The sequence below is a fragment of the Eulemur rufifrons genome, chromosome 20 (assembly GCF_041146395.1).
Source record: "Eulemur rufifrons isolate Redbay chromosome 20, OSU_ERuf_1, whole genome shotgun sequence".
In the NCBI taxonomy this organism is placed as follows: Eukaryota; Metazoa; Chordata; class Mammalia; order Primates; family Lemuridae; genus Eulemur; species Eulemur rufifrons.
Genome location: NC_091002.1, coordinates 27,704,297 through 27,717,057, shown reverse-complemented (window position 1 = coordinate 27,717,057; position 12,761 = coordinate 27,704,297). Strand labels below are relative to the sequence as shown.

General features: G+C 53.6%; 1 protein-coding gene across 3 annotated transcripts in view; it reads right to left on the bottom strand.

Annotated features, from left to right (window-relative positions):
• The window catches only part of EBF4 (EBF family member 4), a 48,477-nt gene extending 47,060 nt beyond the window's left edge, over nt 1-1,417 (bottom strand). For 2 of the 3 annotated variants that reach the window (XM_069495484.1, XM_069495485.1), the window contains exon 1: nt 432-1,417. In XM_069495484.1, coding sequence (XP_069351585.1) covers nt 432-1,375 — 944 coding nt within the window. In that variant the 5' untranslated portion in view covers nt 1,376-1,417. The remainder of the gene's footprint in view (nt 1-431) is intronic. The other variant, XM_069495486.1, reaches the window with a different exon arrangement.
• Between the last annotated feature and the right edge of the window lie 11,344 nt (nt 1,418-12,761).

Genomic DNA, 12,761 nt, shown 5'->3' with positions numbered 1-12,761 from the left:
CTTTCCTGACAGAGAGCCGCGGAATTGGACAAGCAGAGGCGTTGGGACTGCCCAGGAAGGAGGGGCTGGACGTTCCTAGACGGTGGGTGGCTGTGGGTCATGGCTCAGGGACTGCGGGCAGCGGGGATGCCTCCTCCCTCAGAGCCGTAGACGGCCCGGCCTGGGGTGGCGTTTACCGCCGCGCCTGCGAGCGACCGTCAGAAATCAGAGCCGGGACAGCCAGAGTGGAGGCAGAAGCCCCGCCCCGGCCCGCCCCACAGCCTCCCGAGGAAGCACAGGCGCTCGGGGACAGGGTGGGCGGGAGAGCTCGCCCGGACCGTCCAGAGTTAGGGGATCCTTCCACCCCGCGCTCCAGCAGCTAAGCGAGCTGAGCGGAGGCAGCGGCGCGGAGCCGTCCAACCCGAGCGCACCGGTCCGGTCCAAGTGCTTACCTCTGCGCCGCGGTGCTGGCGTCCAGGATGCCCGCGCCCTGCATCCAGGAGCGCACCGAGCCCAGGCCGGCGGGCAGCAGCGGCTCCTCCTTCAGGTTCAGCCCGCCGCGGGGCAGAGCGTCCTGCGCAGGGAACATAAGGGCGCGCAGTAGGTGGGCGCCCCCACCGCCCGGGATCCGGTCCCGCCGAGGCTGCTGGCGTCGCAGTTCAGCCCGACCCGACGGCACCAGGCGCCTCCAGGAGCGCCACGCCAAGTCGGGGTGGCTCAGTGCGCGCTCGCCTCCTGGGCGCTCCCTCGGAGAAAGCGGGTCCGCGGGCGCCGGCGCTGTCCCCTCCCCTCCCGGGGCGCGGGGCGGGGAGATGGAGGGATTCCCCCGCGGCCTGAGCACTGGCGGGCGGACTGCGAGCGGGGCGGGGAGGGCGGGGAGCGGAGCCCGCACCGGTCCGCGCGGAGGCGCCCCAGAGGCGCGCTCTGGCGGCTGCCCAGGGCCGCGGTCGTCGGAGGGGGGGCCCGAGCGCCCCGGGAACTGCCTCGGGCAAGGCGGGGGCGCGGGGCTGCCCGCCCTTTCCCCCTCGCCGCCCCCACCTCCCGCCCGCCCGCGGCGCCGGCGCGGGGCGCTGATTACCATCCGGGAGGCGGAGGCTGCGGGCGCGGAGCTCGGCGGCGGCGGCGGCGGCGGCGACAGTGGCGGCAGCGGCGGCAGGAGCAGCAGCAGCCGCGCGTCCCGGGGAAAGGCAGGGGCAGCGCCGGGCCAGCAGACGCCGCCGCCGCCAGCGCCCCGCGTGCCCCGGCGCCCCGGCCCTGCCGCAGCCCCGGGCGGCAGCACCTGGAGCAGCAGAAGCAGCAGCCCGGCCGATTCCCCCCGGGGCCCGGTTCCCGCGCCGCCCCGCCGCGGCCGCCGCCGCCCGCCGCTCCCGGGGGCCTGGCCGCGGGCCCGGGCCATCCCGCCGCCGCCGCCGCTCCCGGGGGAGCGGGAGCCGAAGGGAGGGAGCGCGGGCGGGAGGAGGGATGTCGGGAGCGGGCGGGCCCAGGGGACTGGGGGCCGGGGGAGGCGGGGGCGGGGCGGCGCGGCCGGCCGAGGGGCGGCCGGGGACGTGACATCATCGGGGGAGGAGCGGCCGGGCCCGGGCCGCGGTGGCGGGGCGGACCCTGGCGAGTCGGTCGCCGGGCTGGGGGCTGCGGCCTGGCAGAGGCCGCAGGAGGAACAGAGGAGCCCGGCGGGGCCAGGGAGGCCCGGGCAGGGAGGATCCGGGGCTGCGCGGCGAGGGAGCCGGGCCACGCCGCTCTCAGGAACCCCCACGGCCTCCCCGTCGCCACCGGACGAAGCTCCAGCATCTTCGCGGCCTCATCTCCCTCCCCCAAGTACCCGCCGTACTCTGCTCGCCCGACGCCTTGTTCCCAGATCTGCTGCTCATCTTGACGCCTCCAAGCTTTTACTCTTGATGTTCTTCTCCCGCTGGCGCTGTCCTCCGGCGTTTCCCCTGGCGTACCTGACCTCGGTTACAGAAAAGGACTGAAACATCTCTCTCTCTCTTACGCTGGGGCCCCGACATGCTGAGCGATTTCCCTGCACCTCCCTTCACCCCCCAATCCCTATTGCCGATCCTGGGTTGTCTAAACCTAAAGTATTTTCATTCCCCACCTGTGCCTTTCAGAAACCTCTTGATTTCTGACTGCAAGTTGGACACGCAGGGCTCAGAGCCCAGCTCACTCCTGTTTCTCCCCAGGCACCTCTCCTCTCAGATTCCATTCCTCTCTTATTAGTTCCTGGCACAGAAATCATCTCACCCTTGACCCTGGGGCAGGGCCATTCCTGTCCCTCTCCCCACAGTCTGGCCTCATATGTCCTGGGCCGGCTTTGAGCAAGGCCAGAATGAGTCCAGTACTTTCCTGCAGAACAGCATGGGGGTGGCCTGCCCTGCCTGCTGCTTGCATGCTCAGACACCCCTGGAATATCATCTTCCAATTCCAGCTGACTCCCATCCTCTTTTGGGGGGCCTCCAAGTGTGCAGTTAGTGTTCTGCCCCACAATGACCCAGATGAGGGGTCTCAGGGAGCACTGCTGAGCTCCCTACTACCCCAAATGTCCCCCCACCTCCTCTCCTGACCTCTTTCCTCTTTGCCATCCCTTTCTCTTTGTGCCCTCCTCCCTGTCACCCACACAGGGGCTGCCATTCCCACCTAGACTTTTACCCCAGGTGGGGTGCTCAAAGCTAGGTCTCTCATTTAAGGTGAATTCTTATGCCAGTTTCTTTCTCCATCTCCTTCTCCCACTCTCTAAGTCCCTAGAATCGTAAGCCCTACCCAAACCTGCCGAATCAGAACCTACATTTTGACAAGATCCAAGGTGATTTGTACACACATTACGGTTGAGGAAGTGCCCTAGGAAACCCCCAAAGCTGTTCAATATGTGCTCTACTTCTCTCCCCAACTGTGCCTACCCCTGGCCCTTTCATTTCCAGTAGGCAGGCTACATCTTACCTAGTGGAGCACTCAGAATCTTGGCAGAGCCCTGCTGGTGCTCTCAGCAGTCCATGCGCCTCCTCATTTCTCAGTCTCTTCACCCATTCTCTTCTCCTCACCTTCTGCCCTGGAGATGGGCGTGGGACCTCTTTGCTCAGTCCCCTCATCTGCCCTTCCTGAGGTTGCCCCATCCTATCTACTATTCGAGTCTTGATCCTCCCTCTTTTCTCTGCTCATATCTTCCCATTCTTAAAAGAACTGTCCCCTTGTCCCTACCGCCTTCCACTCCTCCCCCCTCTGTGTCTGTCACAGAAGCACTCCACCAAGGACACCTTGCCAGGCCCCAGCCGGCCACTCCCAGAGCCCTGGTGGGCTGGCTCCCTTCCAGCTCTGCCACTGCTGGCTGCTGTCTCAGACTCTGTGGTCTCTCTTGGGCTCAGGGGCTCTGACCTCCCTGTGACCAGTGGGCTCACTGCACCTCCTCCTCCCCACGCACCTGGGAAAGCCATCCTGTTGGCCAGAGCACACGCTCTTTCTCCTCTCACCCTCTGAGCACCCCAAGCTGCCATGCCGGGCTCTCTTCTCCACTCATGTTCTTCCACGGTCTCAAAGTCTGTCTTCAGAAAAATGGTCTCCCAGAGTGGACCTCTCTCTTGCTTCAGTCAGTCCTGAATATCAACTGGTGAAGACAGAGCTGGGCTTGGCCCTGGGGAGGAGAGGGGCCCCTGCCTCCAGGGAGGGTCCCCATGGCAAGTGGCTCTGCCCCCAGGCCTCGGTGGGGCTGCTTGGTCTCCACACGCCCATTGGCCACAAGCCAGCTCTTCCTCCTGACTCCCCTGTGTCTGTGCATGGCACCTCCTCCTGCTGCCCTCCAGGCTTGGGGCTCAGGAGTCATTTCTGATACTTTTCTGCTCTGCGGCTACCTGCTTGTCAGGTCTTAGGGATTCTCCCATGTCCATGTCCTTCTCCCTACCCGGGTGCCCACAGAGAATATCTTTAACAGTGAGACTACTTGCCCTCCACTGGACTCCACCCTGACTTGGAGGAGGTGTAGAACTCCCCAGTTCTGCCCACAGCCTCCTCCTCTAGCTCCCTGCCCCAGCTGCTCACTCCCAGACACCTCCAGCCTCCTGCCACAGTTTTTTAAAATGTTGCTTGGATTGGGCCATTGCCTGCTTAGAAACTGTTAAGTGTCTCTTGTGGCTCCCCAAATAGACATTTGGGGACTCCGTTTAGGGACATTCTAGGCCCTTTGATGCCTGATCCGATTTCTCTTGCCAGCCAGCCTTCCCTCCATGCCCTGCTGTGAGTTCCTTGCTTGCCTGACATGAAGATCTCACAATTTCCCAAACACAGCTACCCCACTCCCTTCCTTTACTCCAGCTGTCCCCTCCAGCTGGATTGCCCTCACTTTTGCAGCACCTTGTTGCCTGGAGGCAACGGGATTTACATTCCTTTTCCTGATCCTCAAGTGCTTTGATGTTGTGGATCATCAAGGTTCTGAAAGGTTCTCCCCAAGGTAGATTTGGGGAATAGGGACTTAGAATTAACCTGGGGCAGAGGGGGGAATCAGTCAGTCCAGCAAGGTGGCACTGAGCTAAGGCTCAGTAAGCTGGGACAGATTTCTGATTGCCGGGGTTTCCATTCTATCCTAACCGCATGGCATGGGAAGAAACCAGCCAGGGAGGTGTTTGAGGCTTCCCAGAGCCTGCAGCCCCAGAGGAGGGCTTCTGGATCAGAGCCGCTGAACCAAGGCACAAGGGCATCTTGTGGGCCCAGTGGGGGCAGGCCAAAGAGCAATTCGGGGTCAGCACTTGGGGTCAGGGTGAGCATCTCTGCTTTAGATCCAGTGGCAAGACATTTTTCTTGGAACTCTGTGTGTGTGTTTCATTGTGCGTTATTTATCTTAGTTCCTTAGCATATTTCCCCTTTCTAACTGCTGCGACTTCTCCATGGGAAAGGAATTTGGGAGCCTGCTGTGGCTGTGGCCACAGAGAGCTGGAGTGGCGGAGATGACAGAGAGAGGAGGCAGATGCAAGCTTGTGGAGAATGGCACTCCCTTCTGGCCCAGGCAGGGGCTCACCCCAAACCCGCAGGCCAGAGCCCCCGATCCCATCCTCCTCTTCACGGCCATGCATGCTCATGTCCATGGAAAGGGCTCTTGTCGTCACTCTTTTTTTCCCCCACCCAAAGCGGGTGTAAACCATAGAAAACAAATCCAAAGTGGTGTATTAGGCCGAGACTCGCTGGGCCAGGCTGTGTGTTTGGCCATAGCGCCCCCTGGAGGCCCTAGAGTGTTGTGCAGGCACTTGGATCCACTTCCTGTCAAGTCCCCGATGGGAATTGAACGATAGGAAGAATATGAAAATTAAAGCATGCACTAATCTTGGCTATTCGCATAGTTCCATAAAGAAAGCAGACAAACCAAGGTCCATCTCAGAAGGTTGCTGGTGGGTCTGCGCCAGCTCTCATCCTTCTTGCCTGTTGATTCTTGAGGTCTCTTCCATTGCTTCAGGAAAACCCCACATCACAGTGTTAGTCTTGCCTTGGGATCCATCCCATTCCCTGCATCTAGGCTGAGTTATTCAGTCTTGAATAATAACACAACAGGAGCATAATGGTGGACCCTTTGGCAGGATAGTCGAGCGCCTGCATCCAATCTCTGGGCTGGAGCAAAGGCAGATGATGTCCCTGGCTATTCTTGGTTGTCCACACTCCTGCCAATCACAAACAACCAATCTCAATCCCCACTGAGGAAGAGGAAGAGAGCCATTTTCCCTAGCACGGCAAGCTACACCCACTCCACACTATTTTGCAGAGATGGCTGTCCCCTGCCATCTCTAACCTAGAGTTATAGCAGCACTGGATGGCTGCCCCTTAGCTACTCATAGGCAATGACAAAAAAAAAATTGGAAATAAAAGTATATATATTTTTTAATGGTGGGGGAAGATCAAATTCCTTTTCTGATTGCTGGGGGTGGGGAGAACACGGGAAGGAAGCCATCCCTGAAGTGGAGCAGGGTGGGGTAGGGGCTGAGGCCAATGTAGAGTGGAGGCAGCAGGGAGCTGCTCTTCCTCTTCTCCTGGGTGAAGCAGGGGGAAGACTTGGCAGAGGCTGATTCTCCATGAGGCTTAGTCTTCAGGGTCTCAGCCACACCGGCCCCTTCCAAGGCCCCTCAAAATTTCACTGTGATACTTTCACAGGGTTATATATAATTGTATATTCATGATTTTGATTTCTTCTTAAGGAGTTACCCACCTCCCCATTGTATAAGCTTCAGGCCCCCCAAAACCTAGATCAGTTGGTAGGACCTGGAGTTGGGTAGGAATAATTCAGGTAGGAACAACCTGCTCCTAGTGACAGGTCCCTGGTCCTAGTGGCAGGCCCCTGGTCCTAGTGACAAGATCCAACTCCAGGGTTGGGTTTCTACCTTGGAGTTGGGTAGGAACAAGAGATAATAAAGACCTAAATTAAGATAGGGTTAGTGGGGAGCGAGATGTGTCTTAATGGAAAAGGGCTGTCATTTATTGGCCTGTAGCTCTTGTAGATGAGGATTTTTATCTCTTTTCTTCTGCTCTGTATTCACAGTGCCAAGAACAGTAGCTGGTGCATACATATTTGTGGAATGAATACTTACATGTCTGGGAGGTAAAGGTCAGGGACTCGCAATTGATTGGTTATGTGGGGGTCCCACAGGGTGCCCCAAGGAGATGAGCTCATCACACTTGCCACCTGTCACCTAGCACTGCTCTGCCCTGTCACCTAGGCCCATTCCTGGGAGAGAGCACATCAAGACCTCTCTCCCCTTAGCCTCAATGGCCACTTGGCCACTGGGAGCCAGGGCCAATGGAACGTGCCACATGGTGGAGAGAACACTGGACTTAGGGTCTGGAGATAAGACCTGAGTAGGCAAGTCACTTAATTATTCTCAGCTGAGATTCCTTCATGGGTAAACCTGCAGTACTGAGAGTCCAGTGGTGTGATGGGAAGTGTTTAACAACTGCCTCAAAAAATAAACCTGCTTTGTGGCATTGACTGATTTCCATGATGTGTATGTTCCCACCGTGGCTCATTTCAAACTACCAGTTGGGAGAGATGCGCACAATAGTTTCTCCAGAGCCTGTGCAATCTGACTCCAGCACATTCCTGTGTGGGTCCCAGTGACTGAGGTCCCCTCTTATTTGAACAAAGTGTTGAGTGATGAGGCCTCACAATCTGTTCCAAGCTGTATGTAGGCAGTTCTTTTGCTGGTGAGATCACTTCATGTGGCTGAAATATATGTAGATGATCAAGTTGGACCAAGGTTCCTCTATTGTTTTAGTTAAAAAATTATTTGTTTTTTATATTATGGCATAATTTATAGCAAAGTACACAGATATTACCTGCACACCTTGGTAAATTTTGACACACATATACACCCATATAACCACCATCCAGATTAAGATACAAGACATTTCCAACATCCTTGCAGCCTCTCTCATTCCTGCTCCCAGTAACACATGCCCCTCAAGAGGTAAGCCCTCTTCTGACTCCTCAGACCATAAACTAGTTTTTCTCATTCTTGAAGTTCATGTAAATGGTATTATGCACTATGCAGTTTTTTAATACCTGGTTTTCATTTACCATTATGTTAATATCTGTGAGATTTATTCATATTGTTGGAAGAGTACAGTTGTTCATTTATTTTCATTTCTGAGCAGTAGCCCTAGCACTGAATTTTAATAACTTTAACTTAATAAAAGTTTTTTACACTTCTCATGCCTGTTTTTGTCACTCACCCCTGAAACTGTGGCTCCTGCTGCTTGGCCCTCCAGTGTGACCTCCACTGACTCCTCAGTCCCTTAATGCTCTGTTTCTCTTGGCCTGACCCATCCGTCACACTTCTTCACCTCCAACGTCGGCCAAGCCCTTCAGAATCCCTTCTGCAACATTAACCAACTTCCTCGTGTTCTTGACATTTCTTTTAAAGGTTTCTCTAACCTCCAGGCTTAAGTGAAATCTGGATGACACCTGCTGTGGACTGAAGGTTTGTGTCCCCCTTGAAATTCATTTGTTGAAGCCATAACCTCCAAGTGACTAAATCTGGAGATAGTGCCTGTGAGGAGGTATGGGGGGGGGGGGCCTTAATCACTGGGCTGGTGCCCTTGTACGAAGAGGAAGGGACACTAGAGCTCTCTGTCTTCACCATGTGAGGAAACAGCAAGAAGGTGGCGATCTGCAAGCCAGGAAGAAAGCCCTTACTAGGAACTGAGTCAGCTGGTACCTTGATCTTGGACTTCCCAGCTTCCAGAATTCAGAGAAAAAAAATCTCTGTTGTTTAAGCTACCCAGTCTATGGTATTTTGCCATGATAACCTGAGCTGACTAAGACAACACCCAGGGACATCTTTTCCCCTAAGGCCCTCTCTAGCAGTTATTTGTTCTCTGTCACCTCACTACATATAAATTATCTGGGATTTGATTTTCCTCTACTTTCAAACTAATAAGTTAACTTGTTATTGTTTATGAATGCTGCCAGAAGACATGAGATCCCTGGATTAGAGACAATGAACTTTATTACAGCACAGCAAGTAGCAAAAGCACCATGTTTGCAACAGCTCCCTTGTCTCCCAAGTTTCACGGCAATGTGAAGGAGCCCTACGGATACTGTGTCCCATGGGAGGAACATTGAGCATGGGGAACCCACTTCTTTTATAGGCAGCATTAAGCAAGCCTCCTCAAGGTTGCTTGCTGCATTCACAACCCTGAGAAATAGCCCAGGCAGAGTGGTCAGGGTTGTATAGTCTTGGCATGCCCAGTAAAAATGTGCAGAGTTGCTCAGGGCCTATGACAGCTCTCCTCTCCCAACAATTGGCCCTACACATTCTTGGCTGAACTGGAATATTCACACGAGTTTACCACTCCCATTAATCTCATTAACAGAGGCTGGGACCAAATTTGTTCAATTTGTCTCATATGGAATTGAATTACTATCAACAGAACTTTAAGCAAGATGAAGCCAACCTTCAGCATTGGTTTCAATCATGCCGCCCAGGGTATCAGACTCAGTTACCTGTGAGTAAGTCTCAAGGCAACCAGTAGACTTTGGTAGGACAGGATATAGGTTAAGGCCATTACAACCTCCACAAGTGAGTTTTAGATTGATCTGCTGATCTTTAATGTCGTTGCCAATAATTATAGGAGGCAATAGATGGGCTAAAAAGCAATGTTCATCCCTAATAGAGAGATAGTCCATGGCCCACATACCATGTAACCCAAAAAGTCACATGTCATGTGAATTAGAATTTGTTGTTGAATCAGATTTGGATCATAAGTAAGCCACATGGGCAGTGTCACCAAATAGTTGCATCCTCAGTTATCATACATGAACCAAGGCCACTGGGGTGACAGGAAATGTTCACACATTTTACTAGTCAGATTGAAATAAGTTTGTGCTGGATGGTGTGTTTGTGCATGTATGGGAGAGGGGGAGGTTCCATACTCAGGAGCTGCCACTGAAGCTGGCAGATGGCACAACTGAATAGTTCAGGTCTGGCCACACCCATATGAATGTCTCTGTTTTCATAGCATGTGGGCAGCATGATAAACCCAGAAGGGTCAGGTTGTCAGCCACAGCTGCTGCAGACCAGATGATGGCTTTGCTCAGTTTCAGTACTGGGTCCAGGGGACAAAGAGCACCCCAATCACTTCCCTATCTCTGCACTTACTGGCTTCTAAGGTGTCGTCTCACAGGCCTCCATGGCCACAAAAGGAGTGTGTCCCTTTCCACTAGCTTTAACTCTATCTTTTCTCTAATCTCTCCCTACTCATAGCCAGACTTTTTGTCTGCAGGGCCACGCTTGAGTGGCACAAGGGCATTTTAACAAAATTTACAGAAACTCATTGTATCTCCTACCTTGGCCTGTGTGGGCCAGTGTAGCGGGACTTGGCAAGTAGTGTACTCAATCAAGTGGCCATTAGCTTTATGATCTAGGACCATGTTAATCCATCAAAAGAATCCAGGTTGCTAAACCCGAACTAGAATTAAGTTTGACTCCCCTTACCCTCCTTTTGCCAGGCTGATGTCTGGAGGGTGTACCAACCAGGCTGGCCTGCGGTTGCTGTAAGATGGAAGAAAAGGAGCACCATACTCAGGAATTGTCATATCCCAGCTTTTTAGAATAGAGCTATATAAGCCTCTGCCCCTTGTGTCCTGATCATTACCCAGGAAGTGGCCAAGAAGAGATGATCCTTGTCTGGGGATGGAGGCATTCAGCGGTCACATTGCCTCACTGAAGTACGTGGACTAGAAGGTAAGGAGGGAGGTAGTCAGAAGCTTTGGATGGGCCATTCAGTGCTCAGTAATACTGGGTGCCTGCAGCTGGGAGGGAGCATAGCATGGCCTTGACTGTTGGCCCATCGTTGGGTGGCTTTTGCAACAAAGCATTCATCATTAGACTGCAGATGGTATGAAAAGCCAAAAACTTGACACAGCTTTGTTTCAAGGGCCAAAATGGTGTGGCCAGAGCCACAGACTCTGATCAGACTAGAACAGCAACACTGCAACCTTAAAATGTGCTGAGAGCAGCGAGACACCAATGATAGCCCGGAGAGGGTGTTGGTCAGTAGTCTGAGATAGTCATCCGGGAGCAAGTGGGGCAAGGCTCATGCAGTGTGGCCTCCTTCACTGTAAGACACATGGTCCAAATTTTGAGTGGCATCACTACTCTGGTATGTAGTGGTGGCTTCTGCATCAGAAGCATAGTTTTTTACTTTGTGCCCAGTCTATGATGGTGAATGTGATGCCATGTCTGGTTCAATGACGGATCCAGGCAGTGATGGTGGTGACAGGGGCACTGAAGGCTGGATCGGCAGCTCAATTCCAGCTGGTCTCACTAGAAGAGGGCCCTTACCGTGGGCATCTCTATGAATGGCCCCCGCTGTCTCACTGGCAGCTGAATTTGTTTCCACGGTTTGCAGCTGCAACAAGGAATGTCTTTAATCTGTCAGTCTTGTGGGCAAGACATCTAGGCCACTGGCAACAAAAGGCAGTAAAAATGTACCAGGGATTATCACAGGGAGTATTGGCCCAGAGGCTCAGCACTGTCCTGAGTTCTATCCACTGAGCATAGCGCCCATGCCTGTCTGATTCTGCCCAGCTGATGCTGAGGTTGAACGTGGACATCATAAGATGTCAGCTTAGCCAAGCCACCAGGCCAGGCACTTAGGGGACCCTTTGTGACTTGAGGGCTGCACTGAGTCAGCAGCTTTGCTTCAGGTGGTGAAGTGGGGAATAAAATTCCTCCAAAAAAGATTTTTGCTGCCACGTTTTCATGTAAAACCCAGATAATGTTAGGGCCAGGCCAGTTGTGCTCTTAACTATAGCATTTCCATTTGACTAATAAGGCCTTTGATGCCCTTCCCTTAATAGCCACCAAATCCAAGTTGACCCATCCCCAAACGGGGGTGACAGGTAGTCATAGGAACTCTGGGTCAGTAACAAGTTAGGTCTTTTTTAAAAAGGGGGTGCGCTTGGTGACTATGTCAGGCAGGTGGCGCTGTTGTGCTGGAAAATGGCCTCAGTAATGTAGCAGCCTTTGAGTCTAATTCTTGGATTTCGCTTTCTCCTTTTGCAATTCCATATCGATTCTTCTGGACCATCTAGGAGAGTTCAGGAATCACCCTTCTACATGCAGCAGTCTTTGAATGGGTGAATCCCATCAGACGCTTGTGGGCATTCACAGTCCAAACCTGCACAAGCATCAGTGCCAGCAATACATTCACAGTGGAAGCCACTGAATTGGCCCAAAGACCCTACCTACAGGTCACTTTAATTTGTTTTCAAAGCCCATTAGTTGAACTTGGGTGATTTTTTAACAAGGAGTGTGGTGTGCACACATACAGGAGCTACAGCACCAGCTGCCAAGAGCTCAGGCTAGCTCAGCCGGGACATCAGGGATGTGCAGGGTGGTGGGGGAGGTTAGTTCACGGGGTGCAGCTGGGAGGCTTTTGTTTTTCCTTGGCCCCTGGCTTCAGGGTTGGCATTGCTGCTGCTTCCTCCCCTGTGTACCTCCAGCGTTCCTCCAGAGACTGCTCGAGCCCAGGGGCCCCTTTCATTTTGCCCCCACTCCACAGTGCAGTCCTTCGTGCCCGCTCTGCATCTGTCCACAGGACTGGGTAAGATGGTGACTCGGGTGCTTGAGCCCAACAGAGCTATACAAGTTTTGAGGCCCTTGCCTCCACGAAGTTCCCCCAGCATCCTCAGCTTTTTCATCAAAGCAGCCAAAGGTGGAGTAGAGAGGGAAGAGAGGCATTGGGGAGCACAGAGGGAAAGAGCAAGCTGCTTAACTGTTTTTGGTTCACCTAAAGCTCTGTATCAAACACCATGGCTGATACTATTTATTTCAGCTTTGGAGATCCTTGACTTGGCAGCCACATCCATGTTGCCTTTTGAGTGGGGCTGTGGGGCTTGCTGCCCCATTGTCATTGCGTCCCATCCTCCTCCTTCATGGAGGAGAGTGAGAAGGAACTAAAGCACCATTCGGGTGGCTTGTTCCACTCTTGCCCCTTATGCTTGGCCTCTGGACAGGTAGGACAGTGCGAGACCCTTATCCTATCCACCCTCCCCCTGCTGCCCACAATTTGGTTGAGAGGATTCACTAACATACACCAAGGAGTCTTTTCATATCCCCTAATGTGGTCCACAGGGTCCTTGTCCTTCTTCTTCCAGAAAGCCATGTGTCTGTCAGCATCCTGTCCTCATTGCCAAAACTGTCAGGGTATGGCATTTGAATTTACCCTGTTGATATATGAATAATTAGCCTCTTACTATATCCTGTATGCTGGCAGAGATGACTCCTGGGTCAGACACAAAGGACTTTATTACT